The following is a 17,980-nucleotide window of genomic DNA, read 5'->3' as shown; positions in this document are numbered from 1 at the left end:
ATACCGTGTAGGATTCGTTCTCACTTTTTTTTTTGGCACTTTAACTGATCCAACTTGTTTTGTCGCATCCAATGTATCCAACAATTGTATCCAGCTTTTTTTTTCTTTGAATAGAAACCTTGTTCCTAAAATATGGCTGCAATGAAAATTTATATATTTAACAAATGCCTCAGGGAAGCTAAAAACAAAACTTTTAGTTCTCCGATTCGTTCCTGAGCGGCACCGGAGCTTCCGCTTCTTTATCCTTGTTCTCGGCTGCATCAGGTTTCTCATCAGCCTCGGGAGCTGAATTAACTTGTGAAGCTTCTGCCGATGTGTTCGCTGGCTTGACATCGTTGGTGCCACCGTTGGCTGTACTGCCGTTGACAGGTGGGGCGGGGGCTTCATCAGGGCTAACCGGCTTCGGTTTTCGTGGTAATAATGAGAGCTCCTCCATCAGCCGTTTTGATGTGCAGTCTTGTCCGAGCTTGCCAAAAATGTGGCAATGTCGGACGGAAGCTAGGCGTATAGCTCGCCAATCGGCTACCGACCTCTGCTCGCTCTGTGCAATGAATATCACGTCAGTAAAAGCTCCTCCCTGAAAACTCTTAAAAACATTTACCTCTAAGTCGTCCCATCGCATATCGTATTCTTCTCGATTTATAGAGTCGACGTCCTTTCTAAGAACGGTGCGACGAATCGTCCTGAGGTAGTCCTCGAATTGGGGCGCCTTTTTATTGCTATCAAGACGATATTATAATTCAACGTCATTCAACTGTAGAGTAAGTATATGAAATAAACATACGGGAACTTAGCACCGGTTTTTTCCCAAATCTTCGTCAAAGAAGCTGTGCCGAGTTTAAACGGGTAGGGCTTTGCAATGCTCTATAAATAGACCACAAAATTAATCGAACACATCCAAGCACCTTCGCATGTAAACAGGATTACCATCGGCCCGGGCTTCAAGGCATTCTTTATTTCAAACTCCTCCGTCCCGACCGGCTTCTTCTCAAAGGACGGGCATCCTTGTGCTTTCCACCGTACCCAAAAATCCTCGTCAGCAATCAATTTCATGGCGGCACTTGTGAATCGTTTGCCAGATGGTGCTGTATTCTCAAGAAGGTCGAGAATTCGCTTCCTCATTTGCTGCACCCATTCGCCCTCTGTGTCCTCAAGCACAAAGGTTGGCTGTGCGGCTCGAGCTGCTGTCTTTTTCCCTTTGGCCGCTTGTTCTTCACGAGCCTTCTCGAGTTTAGTAGCGGTAAATCCCAAGATAAATTGCAGCAGAACAAGGAGTTGGATAAGAATATGACGTCGGAAATAGGAGTCGGATAACTACAATAAATATGGGGGGGGGAGAATCTTGAGTCGATGAGAACGAAAACAAAAATAGGAAAATATCTACCTCCAGACTAAAGAGGTTGTAGTTGGTGACGAATTTAGGTAGATCCAAACCAGCAATATCGAATAGATTTTCACTTTCCTCCTGCAGCACGGAAGTCCCCGTAGGAAGCTTTTTCTCCTCGACCGCTGTCTGATTAGCGCCTTCGCCAAGATTCGGGTGCGTGGCCTCCGTATCATGCCGGGGCTGCTTTCGTGCTGGTTGGGAAAGCGACTCAGAACTAGACATGCGCTTCCGCTTTCTCTCCTCGCTACCTACCACATCCTCCATCTCTGTGTCGTCGGAGCAAGCGATAGTTTGCTGCGATGATCTCCATTCCCTTCGGCGTGCACGTCGCGTGTCAAGCGAGGCAATGGGGCGAACAGGAGTCTTTTCTAATTTCGTGAGAATCTCCTCGATGGACTACGTGGAGGTACATAAAAGTGTAAGATCTTTGATGAAAACACTTCAGCTGGAAATGAGACCGCTTACCTGTTTTACCCTTTTATAGCTCTCCATATCTAAGCAGGACGACGGGTTCCCAAGGATTCTCTGGAGTGACCAGAACGTGCGATAAAACTCTCTACCCTCGCTAATTTTCTTGTCTAAGATGCGAGCAAATAAAGTCAATACACCAGAACCGATCTGGAAAAATCGAACAGGTTAATCCAATAGACCTTGCTTAGTGTCAATGTCTATCATGCTGTCATTTTTGGCAGGCTCTTGGTTTGCACTTTTGGCCGCATCCTGATCTTCAAACTGGGTAACGTTTTTGAGGTTGACATCTCCCTGTAGATTTAAACCTAAAATAACGGGGCAAAATAAATGCTGCGTTCGATACAATCAGGAGAATTCGGGCCCACCTGAACGGTCGCAGACGGGAATTGTACAAGCAATCAGCTGTGAGATGCGTGCACACAGCACTGGATCCTTGAACCGTGGGACTCGGCGAAGCATGTCATTGCAGGTACGCAAAAATATCAGAAATCTCCCCTTGTTGGGCTCCATATGCTATATCGTTTAAGAGTTAAAGCAAAAATGAATTGAGCATATGGGATCCACTACCATCCGGAAAACATGCCTCGCCGACGCTACAAGTGCTAGCGGACGGACAAAGGCCGTGGAAAAAATGCGCAAAATGAACACGAAACCTTTGTTAGCCGGGCATTCCGCGTTTCCAGATATTGCACGAGATGAGAGAGCTTATCATCGGGGATTGTGTCTGAGAGGTCTTCGATGATGGAGAGGGGAACGGTGTCGTCAAGCAAGCCTAGTTGCAATGAATACAATTAGGGAAAGCTGCTAAATGCCCATAATAAATGGGAGGAGTCGAGCTCTTGCAATACCATATTCAGCAGTGGCAACTATCAAGTCGAGACATTTGTAGAGTTCGGAGAACAGGCAGTTTTCGTCAGTCCCTAATTTTCTCTATATTTCGAGAGAGATTACTCGTCGAGCGATCATGCCGATACCATGGTTCTCAACACTCACTCTGATGCTGAATGCAACGTTACGAAACGTAAATTCCAGGGCAATTTTCCGAAGATCATTCTCTACACTAGAGCTCTCTTCTCCATCATTGCTAGCAAGAACTGGTGCTATCTCTGACTTGACGATTTCGCATTGTTGCTCCGCCTGGTGTTCAATAGATCCTTGCGGTTGTAAGAGATCCAGTGAACGCGCTACGCATGTATTGAGCATAGCTATTGAGGAAGAGTATCCGTTCATTTACACAGACAAATTACATGCAATAGGTCTAACATAGAATACGAAAAAAAAAGAAGAAGTATTCTCGTACAATGGAATAGTTCCTAACGAAGGATCGTAGAAATAACTTTTAAAGATGTGCATTGAGGGAGCGAAGTGTGCTAAGCCACACATTCATATACTTCAAGTTCAAACATATATACAGTATATATCACAACAGCCTCACGCGGCCTCCCATGGTTACTGTAACGGATTGGTTTTTTTTCTTTTTAAAGTGAATAGTTGTTTTTACGTTTGGAAAACACGAAATGAGAAAAAAAAATCCAAGAGTCATAAGTAAGGAAAATTTCATTTATTAAAAATTGAATATCCTATTAGCGATAGAAAGCACGAAACCTTGGCGCTTCACCTATGAGCACAAAGAAATGGTCAGATATACATGTTACAGTTGCAAGCATACAACAAATAAACAAGAAAATCAGTATTAAAAAGCTCGTGTATTTGTAGTTTTATCATTGTTTAAAACTCTCGTTTTATATATGAAATCATCATTTTGAAAGTTTTCGAAAAGATAGCAAAGTTTACGATAATTACCTCCAAACCACGGCTTCGCGCGTATTATGGCACAAAGTATTATAAATTGAGAAAGAGATTTAAAAAAAAAAATAGAAACGAAGAAAAGGAGAGAAAAATAGCAGTAGCAGTTTCAAGGCCACATTATAAATGATAAACAATCCTAATTGCGCCACATAAAAATAAATTCTAACGACGGAAATAACCTTGAGTTAGAGCACAATGTCGGAATCCAAGGTACAATCAGCTGGCGGGAATGAGCAAGCCTCCTCCTCTGCCTGTCCCGTAGATCACACAGCGTACAAACATTTTCTTCCAAAGTCAAATGATGCACCAAGCGAGTCTCAATGCCCTGTCGATCACTCCAACTACAAACACTTTCTCCCTAGTTCGCCCACCGCCACTCCTCAGAGCGCATTAGATAATGCATGCTCGTCAGAGCGTCTTGATGATCGTAATCAAATGCCCGCTGTCCCAGATCAAACGTCAGCTCCTGATCAGCGCATCCCCCTCAGCACAGACCGCCAACATTCTACCATACCCAAATCCTCCTCTAACAGCGAAAAAGAAGGCGTATGGATATACCCTTCAGAGCAAATGTTTTTCAATGCCATGAGGCGAAAGAACTGGAATCCACGAGAAGAGGATATGGGCGTAGTGGTGCCGATCCATAATGCAGTGAATGAGATGGCCTGGAAAAAGATTTTGGAGTGGGAGAAGCTGCATCAGAAGTGAGTCGGGCAGTAATCTTTCCTTTAGCTTTCAAGATAGACACTCATCCTCTTTCTCTTCTCTCCCAGTACCTGCGGTCAGCCCAAACTTGTGAAATTCCAGGGTCGGCCCAAAGATCTCACCCCCAAGGCGCGGCTGCTGGGCTTGCTTGGCTATACGCTACCGTTCGATCGCCACGACTGGACGGTGGATCGATGTGGCAAGCAAGTGACATACGTGATAGATTTCTACGCGGGTAAGCAAGATCCCAATCGCCCTCAAAATGTCTCGTTCTACCTCGATGTGCGGCCGGCTCTCTCTCTAAGCGGCATGGTTGACCACGCTCGGATGCTCTTTTCTCAGTGGACAGCAAAAAGCAGTCAGAATCAATGATACTCTTTTTTTTTAGACTTTTCTCTTTCCTTTTACTGTTGTATATCCTCCATATCCACACCTTTACGTGTTCGACTCGAACAAATCGATCATATAAACGCCCTTACCTCCATCCAAATTGGTCAAACCCTTTTTGGCAATTGATGGTTACTCAAATAAGGCGTCCCGGTGGCAAAAATGAGTAAGCATCGAGAAAGTAGGACTTAGTCTTTCCCACTGCTCTCGTAACCATCCATTGCATCTCAACATATAAAAGCCCTTTCCCGGTTTTTTTTGACTTTATCATCTATTTCCAATACTCTCTTATCCTCTGGTTAATTTCCACACCATGGAAACTCTTTCTCATATCAAAGATAAAGTCGTCGCCACGGTCTCGACAGACGAAAAGAGCAAGCACCTGGAGCCCTTTCGGGCCGAGGCTGGTGATTATATCACAACCAACTTTGGCACACGAATCCAGCACGATGTGGACACCTTGAAGGCGGTAAAGATCCTCCCCTGTATCCTCTAATTCCGGATTAGAATGGCTCATTTTGAAGGGTGGATAGGGCGAGCGAGGCCCCTCCCTCCTCGAAGATTTTCATTTTCGCGAGAAGATGACCCACTTCGACCACGAACGCATCCCAGAGCGGGTAGTGCATGCCCGCGGAGCGGCTGCTCATGGCTTCTTCGAAGTGTATGAATCGCAGGAAGAGTTCACAAAGGCAAAGTTTCTTTGCAACCCATCGAAAAAGACGCCTGTCTTTGTCCGCTTTTCCACCGTGGCGGGTTCGCGAGGCTCGGCAGACACGGTGCGAGATGTGCGCGGCTTTGCAGTGAAATTCTACACCGAGGAGGGGAATTTCTCGCTGGTCGGCAACAACATCCCGGTGTTCTTCATTCAGGATGCGATTAAATTCCCGGATGTGGTGAGCCTCTAACTCTCCGAAGCTTTTCCCAAACCTCTCATCCCCCTGCTAACCCCCAATCTCTTCCCAAGATCCATGCTGCCAAGCCAGCCCCTCACAATGAGATCCCTCAGGCGCAAACCAGCCACGACAACTTTTGGGACTTCATCAGCCTCAATCCGGAAAGCATCCACATGAGCATGTGGGTGCTCTCTGACAGAGCCATCCCGCGCTCCTTCAGCATGATGCAAGGGTTTGGAGTCCACACCTTTGCCCTCGTCAACGCCCGCGGACAGCGCAGTTTTGTCAAGTTTCATTGGAGGCCGAAGTTGGGAGTCCACTCCCTTGCGTGGGACGAGGCTAACAAGTAGGCCTTGCCACCCGAGGCTCAATGCACTTACCGATACTGAGCCTGTTCTCTTTATCCTCTTTTAGGTTGGGAGGCCAAGACCCGGACTTTCATCGCCGGGATCTCTGGGAAGCCATTGAGAACGGCAACTATCCCGAGTACGAATTCGGACTCCAGATTGTACCGGAGGAGAAGGAGCACGACTTTGACTTTGATCTCCTCGATCCGACGAAGATCATTCCGGAGGAGCTAGTTCCCGTTCGCTGGGTCGGCCGAATGGTACTCAATCGTAACCCGGATAACTTTTTCGCCGAGACTGAGCAGGTTGCCTTTCACCCCGCCCACCTGGTCCCGGGCATCGACGTAACCAATGACCCCTTGCTTCAAGGGCGGCTCTTCTCGTATACAGACACCCAGCTCTCCCGTCTCGGGGGACCCAACTTTGAAGGTATGCACGCTTCACCCGCCCCCACTCCCCCAGCGATGTGACCCCGATGGACTCACTCCGTCATTTCTGTAGAGATTCCGATTAATCGACCGATTTGCCCCGTGTTTAACAACCAGCGGGACGGCCTTCACCGCACCACCATCAATAAAGGTCGCGTGAACTACTTCCCTAACCGCTTCGGCGTCCCCGATGTGGCCCCCGAGAGGGAGGGAGGCTACGTGCACTTTGCTGAGAAGGTGGCCGGGTTAAAAATAAGGGCCCGCGGCCCCAAATTCCAGGACCACTACTCCCAGGCCACCCTCTTCTACAACTCCCTGTCCAAGGCCGAAAAAGAGCACTTGATCTTCGCCGCCAAGTTTGAACTCTCGCAAGTGGTGGACCAGGGGGTCCGTGAACGCATGATTGCCCACTTCAACCACGTGGACCACGAGCTCGCCAAAGCGGTAGCCAAGGGCATCGGCGTCACGCCTCCCAGCGCCCCCGCTTGTCCCAACCATGGGCGAAAGAGCCAGGCGCTTAGTCAAGACAACTCGGCTAAGGACTCGATCGAGGGCCGCAAAATTGCCTTCCTTGTCGAGGACGGATTCGACGCGGTGCAGCTCTCAGAGATCTCGCTTGCCCTCAAATCCAACGGCGCCATGCCCCATATCATCGGGCCCCACCGTGGCGCTGTCCGGAGTGACACCGGCCAAGAGGTGGACGCCGACTTCACCGCGTTCAACAGCAAGTCGACCAAGTTCGATGCAGTGTGCATTGTGGGCGGGAGGGCGAGCGTGGAATCCCTCCTGAGGAACGGGGAGGTGCTTGGGTTCGTGAACGAGGCGTTCAAGCACTTTAAACCCATATGCGCGGTCGGGGAGGGGGTGGAATTCCTGAAGAAGTGCACCCTCACCGGCGTGCAATTGTCCGAGAGCGACGACGTGCTTTCGAGCCAGGGGGTGGTGACCGTGCGCGACTTCAAGGCCGTGTCGGGCGCCGTCTCGATTGCCACCTCCTTTATTGAGGCAATCAAGCAACATCGCTTCTGGTATCGTGATATTTCTCTGGTACCTGCTGCGTAATGTACGACGTGCGACAGCCCAATGCCATCATTGATCCAGTAGTTTTACTTTCTAATCTTGCTCATGAAATCGTTGTATTCTACCTTTCGAGTCCATGTATACATTTGCTTTGGTCACTTGAAGAGCAGACCAATCTCTCTATACATTTGAAATTTAAATATCCGATCTTTATTTCTATGGAAAATGGTACCGTTCAGACAGTGCCGTTCTGAATTGCAACAGTGTATTGAGAGAGAGAGAGAGAGAGAGAGAGAAAACAAAAATAAAGGTAGCTCACGAGCCATGACTTTATGTACATGAGACAGATTTTCTGCGGGAGATCTCTAGAGCTTATATTCAGCACGAGAATAGTCCAACTTCTTCGCGGCCGGCTCATCGACGAACCAGAAGAGTTTTCCGGACTCGGGCTGTACACGCGTGGAGGGTAGGGCCCAGTCCTTGTGGTCCAAGATAGCCTTCAGCACGTCCTGCTTTCCTTCTCCGGTTGCCACGAAGGCGACGTACCGCCCGCGATTCACAAAAGGATACGTGAAGGTGATCCGGGAGGGGGGCGGCTTGGGCGAGTTGGTTAAGGAGTCAATGAGTCTCTCGGACACATTGAGCAGGGGGTGCCCCGGGAAGAGCGAGCAAGTGTGACCGTCGGGCCCCATTCCCAGCATAATCAGGTCAATCTGCGCATTTTCTCCGAGGGCCTCGCGCACGCGCCGCTCATAGTCCACGGCAGCCTTCTCGGGATGGCCCACGAGGTCCGGGTTGATCGGGTACACCTTTGGCTGGGCCGTCAGGTGGTCGAGCAGCTCCTTCTTCACCAGGCCGAAATTGGATTCGGGATCGTCGAGGGGTACGCATCTCTCGTCGGCCAGGAAGATGTGCCAACGCGAAAAGTCGACGCGCGGATTGCTCTTCAGGTGGGCGGCAAAGAGCTTGGGGAGAGAGCCGCCGCTGAGGGCCACGGAGAAGTGGCCACGTGCGGAAATGGCCTCTTCGGAGAGCCGCTCCACGAAGTCGGAGAGGCTTTTGGAGAGGGAGTCTGTGTTGGGGAATGCGTAGAGCGTGGCCATGGCTTGGTTGCTGCTTCTAAGAGGGATGAAGGAAGGAATTTTTCGTCCTCGAAACGTGGCCTCGAGCACGGAAAATTTCCACCAGGGCATCACGTCATCTACATTTATCCGGTCCGCTGATCGGCTTTCCCCTAAAACCCTAGCCGAATTCGAACCAGATTATCCACCTCGAGAGAGGCCGATCGAGGGGCGAGTGAGCCCTAGGCTTTTTAAAACCATCCATTTATTTTACGCGTACCGGTCAGATCCGTAGCTTTGATAACATTACTGATAAAAGCCGAGAATATATAAGCAACCATAAATATGCAATGTCTTTCGGATAGAGAAAGTCACAAATATATGTATATAAGAGGAGTCGAGAAATTAAATAAACAGTGTGAAATAAGAGAGAAGGCAAAATTATATATGCAGGGGGAGGGAATATAAATTATGAGATTATAGGAGAAAGTATTTACAGACGTCAAGACCATTTTTGCACTTCTAAGATACATTTCCCCCGTCGCGGGGGACAGTGTGTGTGGGGGAGGTGTGTGTGGGAGGGAATTATTTCTTGACACTGTTGTTCGCGACACATTTGCGCACCGTCATATGCCGTTTCAACGCGTCGCGCCTGGAGAAGGCCTTGCCGCACTGGCACGAAAAGGGCTTGACCTGGAGGTGGATCCGTTTGTGTCTCTAGAAGCGCGAGAAAGGGAGCGTCAGCTGGGCCAATTGGCAGAGCATCATTTTCAGAGGGGATGATTACCTTGAGGTCGTGATTGCGCGTGAATGACTGCGGGCATTTGTCGCAGACGTAGGGGCGAGGCTGGTCGTTGGCCACCGTCTGCATCCGTTTTCTGCCACCGATGCGCGGGGCCAGGGGCCCAGCGGGGGGGGCGGGGGCGGGGACGTGGGGGGGAGAGACGAGCGAGAGCTCGGGCGGGAATGTGAGGGGAGGCCACAGAGGAGTGGCCGAGGGATTGTTCAGGGGAATGCAGGATGACCACGAGACGGAGGGATAATACGGGGCCTCGTACAGGGCGCGAGCCCCGCATTCGGATTCCCCCTTTGATGCGGGGGGGAAGCCGATGTAGCCCAGGTTCATTTCTGCGAATTCGGCCGCGGCTGTGGATGCGGGCAGCGATGTGGCTGGGTAGCCGAATTCAGGATTGGGATTGGAGGTGGCCATTTCTTGGATAGTCAGGGTGGGGGAGGGGATGTCAAAGTAGAAGTACGTTCCCATTGTCTTAGCCCGAGTGCTTGCGGTGGGGAGAGGGCGATTCGTCTTTCAGGGGAAGAAGCGAAAAACAGGAGAGCCGAGTGGCCGTCTGCCTCCTCTCTCTTTATACTCGCTGTGCAACGCGGAGGACCGGTAGAGCAACTTATTTAGGGCTTTTTTAATAAGTGGGTTTCTCGTTTTCTTCTGCGGTCGGTTATTTTTGACTAATTTGGAGTCTGTCACATTGCACCTCAGAAAAAAACACTCCACGCCTTATGAGAGACGATCGTGTTTTACGTTAAATGAACTGGCCAATCCGCGTGGACCTGCGACAGGATCCAAAAATATACCACGCTGCAAACGCTGCCTGCCGGGGGCTCATCCCCCGCAGCGCGCGGCCGCGCAACGGACCACGCGGCCGGACCAGGCATGGGCTTGGGCCGGGGAGAAAACGGGCGCGGCGGCTGCCGCTCTGCCCTGTGCTTGCAAGGGGGGGAGCCGCCCGCTGCGCTGGCAAGGAAAGCGGATGGAAAATTCGGCCGATTGTGGTGGAACCCCGCAGCGCGCCGGTGATTGGCCGCCAGGAGGTTTAGGAAGGTGGTTACAAATAGAATTCATTCCATGAAGGTTCATGCAGCTCCGGCAATTCTCGGCTAGTCCGTTTATCCGCATATTAAGGACACCGCGCTCCAAGCTCAGGCGAACTCCCGCCTATGACTAAACGTGACCCAGGGGAAAGCGCATAACCTGACACCAAACGAACCTTGCCGCCGCGCTTCCCTGCCTTGCTAAGAGCCTCGCCCGGCCGCACGGGTGATCTGCGCTCGATCCCAGCAAGCCGGCTGCCACACTGTCCCGCGGCGCGAGGATGCTCTTGTCTCTCCCCCGCCCACAAAGGAGGGGGAGGAGAGCATCGGCTCCTCCGCCGCCCTGGCTTCCCTTCTCCCGCTGCCCGCCCTCGCCGCGTGTTTGCCTTCGTAAGGATGGCCGCCCATTGGAACCGCGAGAGGGCAACTCAAACGGACTGACACCTGCTTAAGCAAGGCGGCTGCAAGCTCAGGCCGGATTTGAGGTCGGCCCACATGGGATGGCAGCCTTGTCAGCAAATGGCAGCCGGCCCGTCAGCTATGCGCGCTAGGGTTGGGTGAGGTGGCGGCCCTGCTTCCATTCGTGGCCTGCGGTACCGACCAGAAGGAAAACGAATTGTTTTGTGGTGGGAAAGCTTAGGCCGCAGAGGAGAAAGCTAAACCCAAACCACCACACGAACCGTAAATCTTAACGAATTGCACAAAATAACCCGACTTTAGCGTACGGAGCCAGCCGACATTGGGGGGAACAGGATTTGGGGACGCGCGCAAATCCAAAGCCAGCTACCGACGGTAGCACGGTGGGCCTTAGCTACGCCTCTCCGCCTGCGGGCCTGATCCTCCCCCTCCCCACCTCCCCCTGCCAAGATGAAGTAAGCGGGTTCAGCGCAGGCCGCTGCGCCCGCCGAGCGCGCGCCCCCGTGGCAGTTGGGGACGTGGCTCGCCTCCCCAAATGCTCTCCTAGCCAAGGCCCCCGCTCGGCACCTCCGCCGTTTGTTTTCTTTTGGCTCGAAATTTATTTACATTATACCGGATGGCTCAGTGGGAAATGTCTATTAGCACACACTCGGGATAGAGTTCATAAAGTACATCGACAGTCATCCTGCCGGCAAAGGGCACAAAGGGGAATCTTATCTACGCAAAAACTGGCTTACTGAAAAACCATAAATATACACAAGCATGCACACACAAACACACGCCAAGCAAGCTAAAGGGCGGGCGCTGAAGGGCCATCCCGCCGAACAACGCGCCTGCCCTCTATTGCTCCTTGACTTTCCCGCACGGGGGCTGCACAAGGGTGGTGGTGAGGCCCACCGCCACCCCTCGCGAGATATACATAAAAACACAGGCAACCATGTACAGCATGATCCGAAACCACGGCCCGAACATTTGGAGAACACCTGGACCCAAAAGGAGAAACATTAGCCAATGCCCTCAGGGATGGCCTCCAAAATATGCCGACTTGCCTGGTGGCGGTGCCAGCATGTAGTTAATGTTGATCCCGGACACGATCGAGCTCACCTCCAGGATCAGGCTGTGGTAGATCCCAAGACACGTGTACGCGAAGACGTAGAACTCGAGGCTCAGCGGAAACAGGGCGAAGCGGCCCGAGTAGAGCATGTAAAACGGCAAAACAAGAATGGCAACGTGCTCTAAAATGGCAAGTTAGCCGCCCAGCTCAGCTCAGCTCCCTCCTCTGGAATTGTGCCTTACCAAACCAAAAGTTCTCCTTCTCAAGAAACTGCCCATAGCCCCTGAAATCCGGCTGCGCGAGCGCCAACAGCGTCCCCCACAGGTGATGCAGGTACACATTGAGAACCAGATTCACCCCAAAATGCTTCTTCGGCTGTGGCCATAGCAGCAGGGCGGCCAGCAGCATGCTGTGCATGTGGCACGGCTGGAACATAAGCCACAGGGTGGAGCCCAGCATCTTGTGGGTGGCGGTTAGAATGACGCTGGAGGCAACGAGGACAGTGATGAGCATGTCGGTTCGATTGAGGGAGCGCGCGGGGGTGAACTCGGAAAAGGCCACAGAGACGGGGGAGGTGGGCCGCAGAATCCGAGAGAGGCTCCAGAAGAAGAGGGTGAAGAAGACAAGATTGGTGAGGATGAACTCGTGTGCATGCCAGCGCGGAGAAAGGTACCTACCACCATGGAGATCTTGATGAATGACAGGCCAAGCCAAGAAAAAGGGCAACTCATTTTACCATCCACCCGTCATATGGGAGGTGAAATCCGTCTCATACTTGATCTTGTAGCCAAGGCGCTGGAAAAGAATCTCAACCTGATCGATGATGTAAGTATACATGATGGGCTGCCCTCGTCTAGAGTGCAATGGTATGATCAGGCATATGAAAGTGGACCGTTGAATCCACAATTAAAAAAAAGGTGTGTGACCGCATTTTTATGGGCGAATAGCAGATAGAATAGTATGTTAGATTATGGAGAACATAAAAGTAAAATTGGAGACGGGGAAAAGAAATAAAGTATATATGGCAACAAAAAGCAAATACGATCACGAGTAAGAAATAATAAAGGGGGTAAGGCAGGAAAAAAAAAAAAAAGAAAACAGACTCAACGTAAATAAAGAAAAAAAGTAAGCAACCCAATATATATATGTGTGTGTATATCCTCTATGCAAAACCGGCCGCGTCGACGGGCATGTCATAGACGGCATCGCTCAGCAGTTTCCAGTTTTCTAGCTGTCGTTGGAGAAACTTGACCTGATCATGAACAAAATTCTGATACAGCATGGAGACGAAGGCGTGGTTGGAATGGTAAAACCTAAGCTCGGCCAGCAGACAGGTGCTTATAAAGGCATTGCGCTTTTGCTGGTATTCAATGTCCTTTTGGTCCTACAGGGAAACACGCAGAGGGTGAATGGCGTCAAGCAGAACTAAAGAGGGGGAAAAAACGGCCTGTATACCTGTTCGATGGAGGAGGTCAGCCGCTCGAAGAGCGACTCCTGGCCTGGCGTTTCCCGAATCGAGTCGAGCTTATTTTGGTTGTGTTGGATCCGCTTCTGCAGCGTGTCGATGGTATCCACCCCAAGGCGATCCTTGCGCTCGAACAAGTTCTATAGAAAAACGGGTCAGAATGCGCTTGGGCAGTCCGAATAAGAAGCGGTGCTTACCCGAAGCGACACAAGCAGGTCTCGATGCCGCTTTAAACTCTCGAGGATGCCGTCGTAGGCCGCCCTTGTCTGATCCTCTAGAATGCTCCCTCCGCGTTGCATGTGAGCAGAAATCATCTCGTAGCCGCGAAGAAGCTGCGGGCAGTAGGAGCAGCCCTCAACATGGCACTCCTTCTCATTCTCGCACAAGGAGCTGGGATGGAGAAGAGGGGGGTTAGGCATGGCTGCAGCTCGGCATCTGCGATGAAGCACCTACTTTAACGAAAGCCCGTAGCGGACAAAATCGGCCGCCGTCCCCTCCCACCGCCGAGCCAGCCGCTCTACAATCAGGCACATATTTTGATAATACTCAATGGATTTGGGCAGCCGTTTTCGCACTCGGTCTAGCTGATTTTCGAGGTCGCAAGTCTCACCCCTCACATCCACGGAGAGTTTACCGCACTCATACAGGCGCTTGAATTCGTCCTCGAGCGAAAATATGTTCTGGCGCCGCCATAGGGCCATTTCCTATTAGATAGAGCAAAAAAGACACATTTAATCTTCCCTGGTCAGTGCAGTCGCAAAGGTAGGACGGTTCGACAGTAAACATATATAAAAAAAATAAATCTATTAAAACATGCCCGTAATACCATCGGCTCCGTTAAAAAAGTCAAGACCAGGTCATCGTCGCGCAATATCGGGTGCCGGGCGATAAAATTGATAAATCGGACCAGCCCTTTTCGGCGCTTCTCGAGGAACCCATCGTCCACTTAATAAGGTTGAATTCAATGCCGGTAAGGGTAGGTTAAGAGGATGAAACACTTACTTCCTCCGATCTTTTTAGGCGGCATGTGTGGGAGAATGCGGAAGGGATAGCGCTGTACAAGAACCTCCATTAACCACCAGAAATCACTATATCGTCTAACTACGGTCGATCCGTGACGCTGGGAGAATGAGATGGACATCATTGTCATTGGTATGGTCGGATTCCAACATGACCAGAGGGATAGCTTACCTGTGACTCCACGATATAATTGACATGTTTGAATAGGAAGCCCTCACGCTCGGGCGAGATGTTAACTTTGACTGTATCCATGTCAAGATACCATTGGAATGCCTCCTCGTTCGTGCGCGCGATTCGTCCTGAGGGCACGGCGGGCGCAACCCGATTTGCAGCCGCCTGCGCGAATGTCTCCGAATCTTTACTTGAATACCCATTCGTTCCAGCGGTGCTCCACGGATCTGGAAAGCTAACCGAACTCATGTCATTAGTCTGTGAAGTCGAGGAGGCTTCGCCGGCCCTGCTGCTCACATCCACCTTTAGGTTCTCGAGACCCGGCAGACTCGGGGTGGGTATGTCGTCCTTGTGGTTGGCCAAATTATCGAGAGAAACATCTATGGAAAAGCGGTTAAATGGGTGAAGCATCGAATTCCACGCATGGCTCTTACCCATTCCCTTTTGCGCCATAGCAGCGAGAGCAAGCGCAACATTAAATTCCCCTCTGCTGACGCGTGTTGTGTTGGATGCAACTGCCAGATTGAGAATACGCTCTGTAACTGAGGGGGGAAGACCAGCCAAGCTGATTACTCTGTGAAGCGATGAAACCGAAACAGAACCACCCACGGGAGTTGCTTGTTGGAACGCTTGGTTATATATTGGATCGATTAACGCGCCGGCTACATTGGCGAAATCGATTAGCAATTCGAGTCAAGTTCTACATACTTAAGGAAAGGAGCTAAGATCTTAACCTAGTAGAGTCTTGACATCAATACCATCCGAAGTTGTAGGTACATCTGCAAACCATGGGTTGCCGAAATCAGAAGGTGCAAATATAGACGCGGTAATCGACGGGGCTAACCCACTCGCAAATGAGGAGGCAGGCGAGGAGGCGGCGGCGGTTGCAGGGCTGTAGAACAAGGAGCCCGTTAGGTCATCATCTTCCATTTTGGATCAGGGGATGTGGAGGGATGGGATGCCAAAAATGATGAGATTCAATGGTGCAGTTGGTGGTCAAAGAAAAACTGCCCCTCTCTGGCCTCTCTATTGATAAAACACGAGAGAGCATGAGCTCAAGAACTAGCCAGTATTCATCAGTAGGCGTTGCACTAAGCCACCCACCTTCTGATATTATTGCTCTCGCACAAGATTATAGGGCTGATCGTCCGCTTTAATATCGAATTTAGATATGGGTAAAAATAGTGACTGTTAAAAATAAGAGTATATGATATTGTTCATCCCAACACTTGTTCGTACTGTCCGGATTCAAGATTATTTTCCGTTAGGTCAAATCCTCAGTCGTATTTTCATCGAATGACGGCCATAGAAGAGGTAATAATCTCTCGCGCAGGAAAGCCAAGGAAGAGACCACCGCCAAAGAATGTATATGTTCGACATTCTCACTTCTCCTGCTAAGCTTATTGTAATGTTAGAAGAATTTTTATCATCTGTGAGCTGCCTCCCGGGATGGTCCAAGCCTTACATCTATCCAAAGTTAGCCATGATCCAGATAAAGGAGAGGCAAAATGTCCCTAGTATCCAAGCAGCTCTAGCACGTGGAAAAACTTAGAAAGTCCGGGTATTTCATGTGAGCCAGGAAGCGGCGATCCTCGTTTAATTCTTTTGACGTCTAGTTAATAGAATAAATTCATTAAATGAGGCTGGCGTTCGCATGATATTGAAATCGAATCCGATCTGGCATTGCTTAAGTATCGTTGTCAAAATTATTATGCAAATAAAACGACATGACGGGGGACGGTTCTTTTGCAAATATACTTATGGGGTACCATTCTTGCCTTTTCTTTCTTTTTTTTTTTCTTTTCCGTGGCTCTCCTATACTCGTTGAAAAAAGACCCGTTCCCCTTTACCCCCCAGGAGAGCGAAAACGGTGGCAATTTTTCAAATCAGACTCAGATAGATCCCGTCTTAATGTCCAAGAGTAACGATTCAACCGGAGACACGCTCAACTCTCAAACTAATCCTTACCACTTTTACCAGTTCCGAAAGAATCCAGAAGAACTTGAAAAAATTAAGAAGCGGCCAGTACGTCGATTTTATGAAGTAAGCTTGCGGCGAATGCTTTGACCGCACTACCTCATCTCACCCCTAATATTCATCTCAATAGCGTCAGAATGACCTTCTCGACAAATTTAAGATCGTGGATGCCATCATCGACGCTGCACCTGAGCAAGAGACAGGTGAACCGGAGCCACAGCAGCGCCACCTCTCTTCTGAACGTACAATTCAATTAGCTGTTCGCATCTCCTTCGCAGCCAATCTTATCCTTTTCGCCTCAAAGGTGTCGGTAGCCGCCCTCTCGGGGTCCGTGTTTTCTAGTAGAATGTTATTAGGATATGGATTAACCGTTTGCTCCAAGTTGATAGGAGTTTGTCGGTGCTCGCCTCGACAGTCGAGAGCTTTCTGGATTTGATATCGAGTGGTATCATTGTATATACCGCCCGGTATATTAAAAGTCGAGATTACTACTACAAATATCCAGTAGGCAAGGTAAAAAGAAAGAGACTCATGAATTGGCAAGTCAGTTCCATTAAAATAATGAAACGCTATTAGGCCAGAATGGAGCCGCTTGGTATCGTGGTATTCGCAGTGATAGTGACCATCTCCTTTCTTCAAATCCTGGTTTCTTCAGTACGTAGGCTGATGGACCCTACCGAGGGATCAGCGTCCCTGAAGCTCGATGAAACAGGGGCCATATTACTGTTGGTGAACGTGTTTGTCAAGGCCATTCTCTGGTTGTGGTGCCGTTCCATCAAGGGAAGTGCAAATGTCCGGGCGCTTGCCATAGACCATAAAAATGATGTCATCTTCAACACGGCGAGCTCATGGTTTCTCGCGGTGGCCGTGGAAACAAATTGGTGGTATATTGACCCGGTGGGTGCAATATTGCTCTGCATCTATATCATATATGAATGGATGGGCGTATTAATGGGTAAACTCCATTTCATCATCTTGAAAAGATTAATAAGTTGCTAAAATGCTTTCATAGAGAACATTCGTCGTCTTCTGGGAACCACGGCTAAACCTGAGCAACTCAACCAGTTAAGCTATCTTGCTTGCCGATTCAGCCCCTTGATCCTCCAGCTGGACACCGTGAGAGCCTACCATGTAAGCCAAGTGGAAGTGTTTAATGCTGGTGTGTATTTTTGGCTGACTTTGAAATCTTCGTTCGTCAAGGCTGGAGAAAGACTTTTCGTTGAGATCGATATTATCCTCCCTCCCGACACTCCTCTAAATCGCGCCCATGATATTGGTGAGGCTCTCCAAGAAGCGGTGGAAAAGCTAGATATGGTCGAAAGATGTTTTGTAATTGGCCTTTGAATTTTGCATTTAGCTAATCATTTTTGCTAACTTTTCTTCCAAAAATTATAATAGGTCCATCTCGACTATGAGGGCACGCATGCCATTGAACACACGGGTTCGCTCAAAAAATCTACTTAAATATTATACCGGGTTGTACGTGTAAATTTGTATTCATCCCAATTTATACAAATGCTTGCTGGCATTATACATGAATA

At 49.7% G+C, this 17,980-nt stretch overlaps 10 protein-coding genes across 10 annotated transcripts; 5 read left to right on the top strand and 5 right to left on the bottom strand.

Annotated features, from left to right (window-relative positions):
• Positions 1–193: 193 nt before the first annotated feature.
• VTP21DRAFT_545 (uncharacterized protein) lies at positions 194–3,088 on the bottom strand (the record flags this gene model as incomplete). The annotated part of the gene is made up of 11 exons (XM_069395972.1): positions 194–541; positions 602–719; positions 785–864; positions 928–1,314; positions 1,385–1,783; positions 1,853–1,965; positions 2,038–2,163; positions 2,224–2,371; positions 2,512–2,630; positions 2,707–2,788; positions 2,852–3,088. 11 exons carry the CDS (start codon positions 3,086–3,088, stop codon positions 194–196), a joined length of 2,157 nt encoding a protein of 718 aa, XP_069256924.1.
• Positions 3,089–3,862: 774 nt separating this feature from the next.
• On the top strand, positions 3,863–4,744 carry VTP21DRAFT_544 (uncharacterized protein; the record flags this gene model as incomplete). The annotated part of the gene is made up of 2 exons (XM_069395961.1): positions 3,863–4,371; positions 4,441–4,744. 2 exons carry the CDS (start codon positions 3,863–3,865, stop codon positions 4,742–4,744), a joined length of 813 nt encoding a protein of 270 aa, XP_069256923.1.
• A 328-nt stretch (positions 4,745–5,072) lies between these two features.
• Positions 5,073–7,789, top strand: VTP21DRAFT_543 (uncharacterized protein; the record flags this gene model as incomplete). Its single annotated transcript, XM_069395950.1, has 6 exons — positions 5,073–5,228; positions 5,293–5,652; positions 5,724–5,998; positions 6,067–6,428; positions 6,501–7,485; positions 7,687–7,789. 6 exons carry the CDS (start codon positions 5,073–5,075, stop codon positions 7,787–7,789), a joined length of 2,241 nt encoding a protein of 746 aa, XP_069256922.1.
• A 23-nt stretch (positions 7,790–7,812) lies between these two features.
• Positions 7,813–8,640, bottom strand: VTP21DRAFT_542 (uncharacterized protein; the record flags this gene model as incomplete). The annotated part of the gene is made up of 1 exon (XM_069395939.1): positions 7,813–8,640. One exon carries the CDS (start codon positions 8,638–8,640, stop codon positions 7,813–7,815), a length of 828 nt encoding a protein of 275 aa, XP_069256921.1.
• Positions 8,641–9,093: 453 nt separating this feature from the next.
• VTP21DRAFT_541 (uncharacterized protein) lies at positions 9,094–9,772 on the bottom strand (the record flags this gene model as incomplete). The annotated part of the gene is made up of 2 exons (XM_069395928.1): positions 9,094–9,225; positions 9,296–9,772. 2 exons carry the CDS (start codon positions 9,770–9,772, stop codon positions 9,094–9,096), a joined length of 609 nt encoding a protein of 202 aa, XP_069256920.1.
• Positions 9,773–10,050: 278 nt separating this feature from the next.
• VTP21DRAFT_540 (uncharacterized protein) lies at positions 10,051–10,886 on the top strand (the record flags this gene model as incomplete). Its single annotated transcript, XM_069395917.1, has 3 exons — positions 10,051–10,335; positions 10,544–10,725; positions 10,793–10,886. The coding sequence occupies 3 exons, from the start codon at positions 10,051–10,053 to the stop codon at positions 10,884–10,886; spliced, it is 561 nt and encodes a 186-aa protein (XP_069256919.1).
• A 628-nt stretch (positions 10,887–11,514) lies between these two features.
• Positions 11,515–11,760, top strand: VTP21DRAFT_539 (uncharacterized protein; the record flags this gene model as incomplete). The annotated part of the gene is made up of 1 exon (XM_069395905.1): positions 11,515–11,760. The coding sequence occupies one exon, from the start codon at positions 11,515–11,517 to the stop codon at positions 11,758–11,760; it is 246 nt and encodes an 81-aa protein (XP_069256918.1).
• Positions 11,761–11,769: 9 nt separating this feature from the next.
• On the bottom strand, positions 11,770–12,643 carry VTP21DRAFT_538 (uncharacterized protein; the record flags this gene model as incomplete). Its single annotated transcript, XM_069395894.1, has 3 exons — positions 11,770–11,987; positions 12,049–12,479; positions 12,543–12,643. The coding sequence occupies 3 exons, from the start codon at positions 12,641–12,643 to the stop codon at positions 11,770–11,772; spliced, it is 750 nt and encodes a 249-aa protein (XP_069256917.1).
• A 325-nt stretch (positions 12,644–12,968) lies between these two features.
• Positions 12,969–15,392, bottom strand: VTP21DRAFT_537 (uncharacterized protein; the record flags this gene model as incomplete). The annotated part of the gene is made up of 9 exons (XM_069395883.1): positions 12,969–13,190; positions 13,262–13,411; positions 13,469–13,661; positions 13,725–13,975; positions 14,098–14,216; positions 14,274–14,391; positions 14,463–14,842; positions 14,897–15,124; positions 15,197–15,392. The coding sequence occupies 9 exons, from the start codon at positions 15,390–15,392 to the stop codon at positions 12,969–12,971; spliced, it is 1,857 nt and encodes a 618-aa protein (XP_069256916.1).
• Positions 15,393–16,373: 981 nt separating this feature from the next.
• VTP21DRAFT_536 (uncharacterized protein) lies at positions 16,374–17,903 on the top strand (the record flags this gene model as incomplete). The annotated part of the gene is made up of 7 exons (XM_069395872.1): positions 16,374–16,505; positions 16,570–16,766; positions 16,829–16,952; positions 17,016–17,394; positions 17,452–17,570; positions 17,640–17,768; positions 17,838–17,903. 7 exons carry the CDS (start codon positions 16,374–16,376, stop codon positions 17,901–17,903), a joined length of 1,146 nt encoding a protein of 381 aa, XP_069256915.1.
• Between the last annotated feature and the right edge of the window lie 77 nt (positions 17,904–17,980).

This window comes from Calcarisporiella thermophila (assembly GCF_041956535.1).
Source record: "Calcarisporiella thermophila strain CBS 279.70 unplaced genomic scaffold VTP21scaffold_1, whole genome shotgun sequence".
NCBI classification, from domain to species: domain Eukaryota; kingdom Fungi; phylum Calcarisporiellomycota; class Calcarisporiellomycetes; order Calcarisporiellales; family Calcarisporiellaceae; genus Calcarisporiella; species Calcarisporiella thermophila.
The sequence above is the reverse complement of the archived record's forward strand: the minus strand, read 5'-3'. Positions and strand labels throughout refer to the sequence as shown.